The sequence below is a fragment of the Entelurus aequoreus genome, linkage group LG13, assembly GCF_033978785.1.
Source record: "Entelurus aequoreus isolate RoL-2023_Sb linkage group LG13, RoL_Eaeq_v1.1, whole genome shotgun sequence".
Taxonomy (NCBI): Eukaryota; Metazoa; Chordata; class Actinopteri; order Syngnathiformes; family Syngnathidae; genus Entelurus; species Entelurus aequoreus.
The window spans coordinates 3,598,669-3,611,168 of NC_084743.1; the positions used below are offsets into that span (position 1 = coordinate 3,598,669).

A 12,500-nucleotide genomic window follows, 5' to 3' on the forward strand; every position below is an offset into this window, starting at 1 on the left:
TAGACTGTATTTATACTATTCACATGTGAATAATGCTGTATAATAGACTGTATTTATATTATTCACATGTGAATAATGCTGTATAATAGACTGTATTTATGTTATTCACATGTGAATAATGCTGTATAATAGACTGTATTTATACTATTCACATGTGAATAATGCTGTATAATAGACTGTATTTATGTTATTCACATGTGAATAATGCTGTATAATAGACTGTATTTATGTTATTCACATGTGAATAATGCTGTATAACAGACTGCATTTATGTTATTCACATGTGAATAATGCTGTATTATGGACTGTTTTTATGTTATTCACATGTGAATAATGCTGTATAATAGACTGCATTTATGTTATTCACATGTGAATAATGCTGTATAATAGACTGTATTTATATTATTCACATGTGAATAATGTTGTATAATAAGACTGTATTTATGTTATTCACATGTGAATAATGCTGTATAATAGACTGTATTTATGTTATTCACATGTGAATAATGCTGTATAATAGACTGTATTTATATTATTCACATGTGAATAATGTTGTATAATAAGACTGTATTTATGTTATTCACATGTGAATAATGCTGTATAATAGACTGTATTTATGTTATTCACATGTGAATAATGCTGTATAATATACTGTATTTATACTATTCACATGTGAATAATGCTGTATAGTAGACTGTATTTATATTATTCACATGTGAATAATGCTGTATAATAGACTGTATTTATATTATTCACATGTGAATAATGCTCTATAATAGACTGTATTTATGTTATTCACATGTGAATAATGCTGTATAATAGACTGTATTTATGTTATTCACATGTGAATAATGCTGTATAATAGACTGTATTTATACTATTCACATGTGAATAATGCTGTATAATAGACTGTATATATGTTATTCACATGTGAATAATGCTGTATAATAGACTGTATTTATATTATTCACATGTGAATAATGCTGTATAATAGACTGTATTTATATTATTCACATGTGAATAATGCTGTATAATAGACTGTATTTGTGTTATTCACATGTGAATAATGCTGTATAATAGACTGCATTTATGTTATTCACATGTGAATAATGCTGTATAACAGACTGTATTTATGTTATTCACATGTGAATAATGCTGTATAATAGACTGTATTTATGTTATTCACATGTAAATAATGCTGTATAACAGACTGTATTTATATTATTCACATGTGAATAACACTGTGTAATAGACTGTATTTATGTTATTCACATGTGAATAACATAAATACAGTCTATTATCCAGCATTATTCACATGTGAATAATGCTGGATAATAGACGGTATTTATGTTATTCACATGTGAATAATGCTGTATAATAGACTGTATTTATGCTATTCACATGTGAATAATGCTGTATAATAGACTGTATGTATGTTATTCACATGTGAATAATGCTGTATAATAGACTGTATTTATGTTATTCACATGTGAATAATGCTGTATAATAGACTGCATTTATGTTATTCACATGTGAATAATGCTGTATAATAGACTGTATTTATATTATTCACATGTGAATAATGCTGTCCCTAATGAAGTGTCAGCAGGAAGTGTGGTTCTCACCTTCAAACAACCTGTCCAGGATTTCAAAGCCAGCACGCAGGTCTGACAAGGAGAACTCATAGAACTTAGTCCAGCCCTAAAAGCAGAGGGGGAACAAACATGTCAATATTTGCACACACTTTGGAGCATTTGAACCATGGAGGGAAACAACACACATACACATAAGTATTTAAATACAACTATAGACATGAACACACACATACATAAGTATTTAAATACAACTATAGACATGAACACACACATACATAAGTATTTAAATACAACTATAGACATGATCACACACATACATAAGTATTTAAATACAACTATAGACATGAACATAAACATACATAAGTATTTAAATACAACTATAGACATGAACACACACATACATAAGTATTTAAATACAACTATAGACATGAACACACACATACATAAGTATTTAAATACAACTATAGACATGAACACACACATACATAAGTATTTAAATACAACTATAGACATGATCACACACATACATAAGTATTTAAATACAACTATAGACATGAACACACACATACATAAGTATTTAAATACAACTATAGACATGAACACACACATACATAAGTATTTAAATACAACTATAGACATGAACACACACATACATAAGTATTTAAATACAACTATAGACATGAACACACACATACATAAGTATTTAAATACAACTATAGTCATGAACACACACATACATAAGTATTTAAATACAACTATAGACATGAACACACACATACATAAGTATTTAAATACAACTATAGACATGATCACACAAATATAAATGTGAATTGAAACTAACTAGATTATTGTGTTATTTGTGTTCTTGTTTGTGTTCTTCATGTTCTTGTTTGTCTTCTTCATGTTCTTGTTTGTGTTCTTCATGTTCTCGTTTGTGTTCTTCATGTTCTTGTTTGTGTTTTTTGTGTTCTTATGTGTTCTTATTTATGTTCTTCGTGTTCTTGTTTGTGTTCTTCATGTTCTTGTTTGTGTTCATGTTCTCGTTTGTGTTCTTCATGTTCTCGTTTGTGTTTTTTGTGTTCTTATGTGTTCTTTGTGTTCTTATTTATGTTCTTCGTGTTCTCGTTTGTGTTCTTCATGTTCTCGTTTGTGTTCTTCATGTTCTCGTTTGTGTTTTTTGTGTTCTTATGTGTTCTTTGTGTTCTTATTTATGTTCTTCATGTTCTTGTTTGTGTTCATGTTCTTGTTTGTGTTCATGTTCTTGTTTGTGTTCTTCCTGTTCTTTTTTGTGTTCTTCCTGTTCTTGTTTGTGTTCATGTTCTTGTTTGTGTTCTTCCTGTTCTTGTTTGTGTTCTTCCTGTCCTTTTTTGTGTTCTTCCTGTTCTTGTTTGTGTTCTTCCTGTTCTTGTTTGTGTTCTTCATGTTCTTGTTTGTGTTCTTCATGTTCTTGTTTGTGTTCTTCATGCTCTTGTTTGTGTTCTTCATGTTCTTGTTTGTGTTCTTCCTGTCCTTTTTTGTGTTCTTCATGTTCTTGTTTGTGTTTTTCCTGTTCTTGTTTGTGTTCTTCATGTTCTTGTTTGTGTTCTTCATGTTCTTGTTTGTGTTCTTCATGTTCTTGTTTGTGTTTTTTGTGTTCTTATGTGTTCTTATTTATGTTCTTCATGTTCTTGTTTGTGTTCTTCATGTTCTTGTTTGTGTTCATGTTCTCGTTTGTGTTCTTCATGTTCTTGTTTGTGTTTTTTGTGTTCTTATGTGTTCTTATTTATGTTCTTCGTGTTCTCGTTTGTGTTCTTCATGTTCTCGTTTGTGTTCTTCATGTTCTCGTTTGTGTTTTTTGTGTTCTTATGTGTTCTTTGTGTTCTTATTTATGTTCTTCATGTTCTTGTTTGTGTTCATGTTCTTGTTTGTGTTCATGTTCTTGTTTGTGTTCTTCCTGTTCTTTTTTGTGTTCTTCATGTTCTTGTTTGTGTTCATGTTCTTGTTTGTGTTCTTCCTGTTCTTGTTTGTGTTCTTCCTGTCCTTTTTTGTGTTCTTCATGTTCTTGTTTGTGTTCTTCCTGTTCTTGTTTGTGTTCTTCATGTTCTTGTTTGTGTTCTTCATGTTTTTGTTTGTGTTCTTCATGCTCTTGTTTGTGTTCTTCATGTTCTTGTTTGTGTTCTTCCTGTCCTTTTTTGTGTTCTTCATGTTCTTGTTTGTGTTCTTCCTGTTCTTGTTTGTGTTCTTCATGTTCTTGTTTGTGTTCTTCATGTTCTTGTTTGTGTTCTTCCTGTTCTTGTTTGTGTTCTTCATGTTCTTGTTTGTGTTCTTCATGTTCTTGTTTGTGTTCTTCATGTTCTTGTTTGTGTTCTTCCTGTTCTTGTTTGTGTTCTTCATGTTCTTGTTTGTGTTCCGTGTCTTCTTGTTTGTGTTCTTTGCACTCTTGTTTGGGTTCTTTTTGTTCTTATTTGTGTTCTTATTTATGTTCTTCTTGCCCTTGTTTGTGTTCCTTGTGTTCTTGTGTGTGTTCCTCATGTTCTTGTTTGTGTTCCGTGTCTTCTTATTTGTGTTTATTGCGTCCTTATTTGTGTTCTTTGTGTTCTTATTTATGTTCTTCGTATTCTTGTTTGTGTTTTTCCATGTTCTTGTTTGTGTTCCATGTGTTCTTGTGTGTGTCCCGCGTGTTCTCGTTTGTGTGTTCCATGTGTTCTTGTTTGTGTTCCGCGTGTTCTCGTTTGTGTGTTCCATGTGTTCTTGTTTGTGTTCCGCGTGTTCTCGTTTGTGTTCCGCGTGTTCTCGTTTGTGTTCCATGTGTACTTGTTTGTGTTCCGTGTGTTCTTCGCGCTCTTGTTTGTGTTCTTTTTGTTTTTATTTGTGTTCTTATTTATGTCCGCCTTGCATGGCAGCTCCCGCCATCAGTGTGTGAATGTGTGTGTGAATGTGTATGTGAATGTGTGTGTGAATGTGTATGTGAATGTGTGTGTGAATGTGTATATGAATGTGTGTGTGAATGTGTATGTGAATGTGTGTGTGAATGTGTGTGTGAATGTGTATGTGAATGTGTGTGTGACAGTGGAGGCTCCTCCATAGAGGTGGAGGAGGCCTGGCCTCCCCAATAATTTGAGAGAAGAGAGAGATTTAAAAAAAACAATAAATATATTTATTTTATTTATTTATTTTAACAAAAAACATATTTTTTATTTTTTATATTCATATTATTTTAGTTTTGTTCATAAATCTAAATGTTCCCATGGCTAAAACCCAATATTGCAATTGTAAAGCAACAGGCCAGATTTCCCTATCAGTTTGTATTAAGGGAGGCCAGGCCTCCCCTAGGAAATTAGCTTCTCATAGAAGTCAATGTAATGCATGCTTTTTCATGCCAATATGTGATTGGCCAGATCACTGAAAATGGGTGGGCAACGGAGGCCTGGCCTCACCATGCATTGTGTCCAGGGCTGAAAGATTGACATTTTGTTCGTCCAATCACATGCTACTGGTTCATTTGGAATCAATCCTTTCCTTTCCTAATCAACACAGAAGCCATTTTGAGAATTCGCCAGCCACTTCAGTCAAACAAACACTCGCCATAGTGGCTACGAGTGTCCTATCAACTTGTGCTTTTCAGGAAATTTAGAGAACACCCCTGGCTATCATCCGTGAAGTTTATAGCTCATATAGCCAAATACTTTTGCTTAAAACGACCTCGGAAATCGGCGAGATTCTGGCGCAATTTGAGATCTTGGGCTGGAGATAGATATGCGTTAACGTTAAACCCTTCACTCTAGGCATTTCTCCTTGAGTTGACAACATCTCTGAGACAGATTTCGAAAGCAAAAGCTGCTGCTGCTAATCGCTCATTGACATTTATCTCTGTAGTTTGGACATTTTTACAGTTGAAGTTTAGCTCATTGTTTTCCATCCAGTTAGCTGTGTGTGTTCGAGAAAGCCTAGATTAGCCAGGCAAAATGGATGTGAGAGAGGAAAATGTACATGGAACAGGTGCTTGTGGTGGTGGCTTGGGTCCGAATCCAGTGGAAGAGGAGGATGGAGTTCAACCTAGATGCAGGCCATGGGATGGGAAAGAAAATCTAGTCGACTATTTGTTGTCCCAGCCATTCCATACTTTAGACCACATATGTCAGAGTCAAGGCCCGCGGGCCATATCCGGCCCGCGAGAAGGTTTTTTACGGCCCTTGGGATGATCTTGATTTATTATTAGAACCGGCCCGCAGACCGCAGATCTTTTACACGCACCAAGCGGATGCCGGTCCAAGGTTCCGAAAGGGGGCGAGCGGCCCGCCGGGACGCGCCTGCCGGCCGAAGGGCTGCAGCCCGGCCGTCAGTCGCGGAGCCCGCCGTGCCACGCGCGCCAAGGGGGCGGGCCGAAACCCGGCCCCGAGGCCCTGAGACTTCTGCTTTGTTTCCCCAAACCGCGCGTCACCGCCGGGCCCGCACCACCGTCGGGCTGCAGCCCGAGCGTCGGTGGCGGAACCCGTCATGTGCCGCGCGCGCCAAGCGGAGCGGGGGGGTCAAGCGGGCCGAAACCCGCAGGCCACCCCCTCACCACGAGGCCCTGAGACTTCTGCGTTTGACCCCTACGCGCGGCCCGTCGGGACGCGCCCGCCGTCAAGCCACGAGGGCCAGCCGTCGGGTCGCGGAGCCCGCCGTGCCACGCGCGCCAAGGGGCGGGCCGAAACCAGCGGGGGGTTTCGGGCACCCAACTCGCCTCCCTCCCACGGAGGGAGGAGGGGGGTTTAATGTGAACATTACTGTGCAATCACATATTTAGAGTTTTTACTCAATTCAAGTTTAAAAGTTAAAGTTTAATATTTGTTTTCACTGCATGTTACTTCTCCTTAAACAAAGTGTTGTTTTTGATTTATAGATTTTTGCACTTTATTTTATTGTATTTCAATTTAATTATATTTAAAAAATATTTCAGTTGAGTGGATGATAGAAAATTGCTATTATTGTTTTTTTCTTTGAAGTAAATTTAGCCCACTTTTGCTAAAATAGAAAATATAGGCTACTGATGGTGCCTTGAATACCGGTTTCTTTCATTTAATGTTCATGTTATGGGGATTTTTATATAAAGGAAATTTGTCTTTTGTGTCTGTTGAAAATTAAAGATTACTGACAGAGCCATAAGAAAATATTGCTTTATTTATCTGATCATATTGGAATATATTTGTTAGGTTTTCAGTAGGTTCAATTAGGTTCACTAGACTATATGCGTCATTTAAAAATTTTTCAATGAACATTCGAACAGTCCGGCCCTCGGCTTGTAGCTAAATTTTTTATTTGGCCCTCCGTCCATTTGACTTTGACACCCCTGCTTTAGACCATGCTTCAAAAGTGAAGATAAAATCTGCTGGCCGACCAACTCCAGAAGTCAAGATGAGTCGTGTGACTCGAGCCAGCGGTAAGCAGAAACAGAAGGATTATTATAAGATGAAAGCGGGCTGGTATGACAGGTATTCCTGTATTCCTGAAAAAAATGGCCTCCTCAATTCTGGAAGTCACCAGCCTCCACTGGTGTGTGAATGGGTGACTGTGGAAATAGTGTCAAAGCGCTTTGAGTACCTTGAAGGTAGAAAAGCGCTATACAAGTACAACCCATTTATCATTTTATTTACTTGTGTTCTTGTGTGTGTTTTTCATGTTCTTGTTTGTGTTCTTCGTGTTCTTGCTTGTGTTTTTCATGTTCTTGTATGTGTTTGTCTTGTTCTTGTTTGTGTTTTTGTTTGTGTTCTTGTTTGTGTTTGTTATATTCTTGTTTGTGTTTGTTATTTTTCTTGTTTGTGTTTGTTATTTTCTTGTTTTTGTTCTTCGTGTTGATTGATTGATTGATTGATTGAGACATGTATGAGTATATTACAGTACAGTACAGTACAGTACATATTCCGTACAATTGACCACTAAATGGTAACACCCCAATAAGTTTTCAACTTAAATCAATTCATGGTATGTTCTTGTTTGTGTTTTTGTTTGTGTTTGTTGTGTTCTTGTTTGTTTTCAAGTGTTCTTGTTTGGGTTCTTTGTGTTCTTGTTTGTGTTTTTATACACTGATTTTTAAAATACAGAAGTTTTATACACTGAATGAGAGTGTCACCTGAGGGATGTAGTTGCGTCTCTCCTGACAGACGGCATGGAACCAGGCCAAGCAGAAAAGAGACTGAGCTCTCAGCAGTTTTCCTCCTGAAACCAAACATGAAAGTCAATAATGTCTCACCATCTCCTGACCGCCATCTTTTTTAGGTGAGCAATGCAAAAGACAAGAAAGGTGAGTCTAAGGATGGAGAGAGACTACGTGGAGGAAAGCAGACCTCTACTGATCTGCTCTGGAGACCAGGATTCATAAGTCCTGAGGAGGTTCCTCTTCAGCCCAGGAGGATCCTGCAGACATGGACCACAGCAAGGTCACACCCAAAGAAGAACTGGGGTACATCATTCAGGGGGGGGGGGGGGGGGGGGGGTCACACAATGTCACAAAGATGGCTGCCCTCAACAAATACTGGACCAGACTATAGTCCAGTCAACAAATGCTGGATCCGACTATAGTCCAGTCAACAAATGCTTGATCAGACTATAGTCCAGTCAACAAATGCTGGATCCCACTATAGTCCAGTCAACAAATGCTGGATCCCACTATAGTCCAGTCAACAAATGCTTGATCAGACTATAGTCCAGTCAACAAATACTGGATCAGACTATAGTCCAGTCAACAAATACTGGACCAGACTATAGTCCAGTCAACAAATACTGGACCAGACTAGAGTCCAGTCAACAAATGCTGGACCAGACTATAGTCCAGTCAACAAATGCTGGATCAGACTAGAGTCCAGTCAACAAATACTGGATCAGACTATAGTCCAGTCAACAAATACTGGATCAGACTATAGTCCAGTCAACAAATACTGGATCACACTATAGTCCAGTCAACAAATGCTGGATCCGACTATAGTCCAGTCAACAAATACTGGATCCAACTATAGTCCAGTCAACAAATGCTGGATCCGACTATAGTCCAGTCAACAAATGCTGGATCCGACTATAGTCCAGTCAACAAATACTGGATCCAACTATAGTCAAGTCAACGAATACTGGACCAGACTATAGACCAGTCAACAAATGCTGGATCCGACTATAGTCCAGTCAACAAATGCTGGATCCAACTATAGTCCAGTCAACAAATGCTGGATCAGACTATAGCCCAGTCAACAAATACTGGATCAGACTATAGTCCAGTCAACAAATACTGGATCAGACTATAGTCCAGTCAACAAATACTGGACCAGACTATCGTCCAGTCAACAAATACTGGATCAGACTATAGTCCAGTCAACAAATACTGGATCAGACTATAGTCCAGTCAACAAATACTGGACCAGACTATCGTCCAGTCAACAAATACTGGACCAGACTATAGCCCAGTCAACAAATACTGGATCAGACTATAGACCAGTCAACAAATACTGGACCAGACTATCATCCAGTCAACAAATACTGGACCAGACTATAGCCCAGTCAACAAATACTGGATCAGACTATAGTCCAGTCAACAAATGCTGGATCAGACTATAGTCCAGTCAACAAATACTGGATCAGACTATAGTCCAGTCAACAAACACCGCCTTATTCACTTCTTCATGACAATCATGCAGTTACAAAGTTGGCCAGCAGGGTCATGCACAATAATGTAGCAGGGCCACCTGAATGATGCTGTGGACCAGGTCAAATAATGTGCCAATTAAATGATGTCCATGTAAAATGAAGTGGTGGACCACATAAAATAATACGTCCTGCAGGGCCACATAAATGATGCTGTGGACTAAGTAAAAGTAAGTGGCAGGACACATGAATTAAAAGGATGCAGAGGACAAGGTAAAATTAAATGGTGGGTCACATAAAATGATTTGGTGGGCCAATTCAAATAATGTGGCTGGGCCACAAAAATAATGCGGCTGGGCCACATAAATGATGATGTGGGCCACGTAAAATGATGCAATAATACGGCAGGGCCGAGTAAAAAAGGGAGAGGGCAACATAAATGATGTTGCAGACCACATAAAATGATGTGGTGGACCATGTAAAATGATGTGGTGGGCCACGTAAATGATGTGGTGGGCCACGTAAAATGATGTGGTGGACCACGTAAAATGACGTGGTGGGCCAAGTAAAATGACGTGGTGGGCCAAGTAAAATGATGTGGTGGACCAAGTAAAATGATGTGGTGGGCCATGTAAAATGATGTGGTGGACCACGTAAAATGATGTGGTGGGCAATTTTAAATGATGTGGTGGGCCATGTAAAATGATGTGGTGGGCCAAGTAAAATGATGTGGTGGACCACATAAAATGATGTGGTGGACCACGTAAAATGATGTGGTGGACCACATAAAATGATGTGGTGGACCACGTAAAATGATGTGGTGGGCCACATAAAATGATGTGGTGGGCCACGTAAAATGATGTGGTGGACCACGTAAAATGATGTGGTGGACCACGTAAAATGATGTGGTGGACCATGTGAAATGCTGTGGTGGACCACATAAAATGCTGTGGTGGGCCACGTAAAATGATGTGGTGGGCCATGTAAAATGATGTGGTGGACCACGTAAAATGCTGTGGTAGACCACATAAAATGATGTGGTGGACCATGTAAAATGATGTGGTGGACCACGTAAAATGATGTGGTGGGCCACGTAAAATGATGTGGTGGACCACATAAAATGATGTGGTGGGCCAAGTAAAATGATGTGGTGGGCCACGTAAAATGATGTGGTGGGCCACGTAAAATGATGTGGTGGACCACGTAAAATGATGTGGTGGGCCAAGTAAAATGATGTGGTGGGCCACATAAAATGATGTGGTGGGCCACGTAAAATGATGTGGTGGGCCACGTAAAATGATGTGGTGGACCACGTAAAATGATGTGGTGGACCACGTAAAATGATGTGGTGGACCACGTAAAATGATGTGGTGGACCATGTGAAATGCTGTGGTGGACCACATAAAATGCTGTGGTGGACCACATAAAATGATGTGGTGGGCCATGTAAAATGATGTGGTGGACCACGTAAAATGCTGTGGTAGACCACATAAAATGATGTGGTGGACCATGTAAAATGATGTGGTGGACCACGTAAAATGCTGTGGTGAACCACATAAAATGATGTGGTGGGCCATGTAAAATGATGTGGTGGACCACGTAAAATGCTGTGGTGGACCACATAAAATGATGTGGTGGGCCATGTAAAATGATGTGGTGGACCACGTAAAATGATGTGGTGGGCCACGTAAAATGCTGTGGTGGACCACATAAAATGCTGTGGTGGACCACATAAAATGCTGTGGTGGACCACATAAAATGATGTGGTGGGCCATGTAAAATGATGTGGTGGACCACGTAAAATGCTGTGGTGAACCACATAAAATGATGTGGTGGGCCATGTAAAATGATGTGGTGGACCACGTAAAATGCTGTGGTGGACCACATAAAATGATGTGGTGGGCCATCTGAAATGATGTGGTGGGCCATGTAAAATGATGTGGTGGACCACGTAAAATGCTGTGGTGAACCACATAAAATGATGTGGTGGGCCATGTAAAATGATGTGGTGGACCACATAAAATGCTGTGGTGGACCACATAAAATGATGTGGTGGGCCATCTGAAATGATGTGGTGGGCCATGTAAAATGATGTGGTGGGCCATGTAAAATGATGTGGTGGGCCATGTAAAATGACGTGGTGGGCCAAGTAAAATGATGTGGTGGGCCATGTAAAATGATGTGGTGGGCCATGTAAAATGATGTGGTGGACCATGTAAAATGATGTGTTGGGCCAAGTAAAATGATGTGGTGGGCCATGTAAAATGATGTGGTGGACCACGTAAAATGATGTGGTGGACCATGTAAAATGATGTGGTGGGCCATGTAAAATGATGTGGTGGACCATGTAAAATTATGTGGTGGACCACGTAAAATGCTGTGGTAGACCACATAAAATGAAGTGGTGGACCATGTAAAATGATGTGGTGGACCACGTAAAATGATGTGGTGGACCATGTGAAATGCTGTGGTGGACCACGTAAAATGATGTGGTGGGCCACGTAAAATGATGTGGTGGACCACGTAAAATGATGTGGTGGGCCATGTAAAATGATGTGGTGGACCACGTAAAATGATGTGGTGGACCACATAAAATGATGTGGTGGACCACATAAAATGCTGTGGTGGACCACATAAAATGATGTGGTGGGCCATGTAAAATGATGTGGTGGACCACATAAAATGCTGTGGTGAACCACATAAAATGATGTGGTGAACCACATAAAATGATGTGGTGGGCCATGTAAAATGATGTGGTGGACCACGTAAAATGCTGTGGTGGACCACATAAAATGATGTGGTGGGCCATGTAAAATGATGTGGTGGGCCATGTAAAATGACGTGGTGGGCCAAGTAAAATGACGTGGTGGGCCAAGTAAAATGATGTGGTGGGCCAAGTAAAATGATGTGGTGGGCCATGTAAAATGATGTGGTGGATCACGTAAAATGATGTGTTGGGCCAAGTAAAATGATGTGGTGGGCCATGTAAAATGATGTGGTGGACCACGTAAAATGATGTGGTGGACCATGTAAAATGATGTGGTGGGCCATGTAAAATGATGTGGTGGACCATGTAAAATGATGTGGTGGGCCAAGTAAAATGATGTGGTGGGCCAAGTAAAATGATGTGGTGGGCCAAGTAAAATGATGTGGTGGGCCATGTAAAATGATGTGGCAGACCATGTAAAATGATGTGGTGGGCCACGTAAAATGCTGTGGTGGACCACGTAAAATGATGTGGTGGACCACATAAAATGATGTGGTGGACCACATAAAATGATGTGGTGGACCACATGAAATGATGTGGTGGGCCAT

At 39.4% G+C, this 12,500-nt stretch overlaps 1 protein-coding gene across 5 annotated transcripts in view; it reads right to left on the reverse strand.

Moving 5' to 3' along the window:
• Positions 1–12,500, reverse strand: part of dync2h1 (dynein cytoplasmic 2 heavy chain 1) — a 303,505-nt gene that overhangs the window by 37,275 nt on the left and 253,730 nt on the right. For all 5 annotated transcript variants that reach the window (XM_062067256.1, XM_062067259.1, XM_062067258.1 and 2 more), the window contains 3 exons: positions 7,901–7,970; positions 7,687–7,772; positions 1,626–1,701 (listed from right to left, as the gene is read on the reverse strand). In XM_062067256.1, coding sequence (XP_061923240.1) covers positions 1,626–1,701; positions 7,687–7,772; positions 7,901–7,970 — 232 coding nt within the window. The remainder of the gene's footprint in view (positions 1–1,625; positions 1,702–7,686; positions 7,773–7,900; positions 7,971–12,500) is intronic.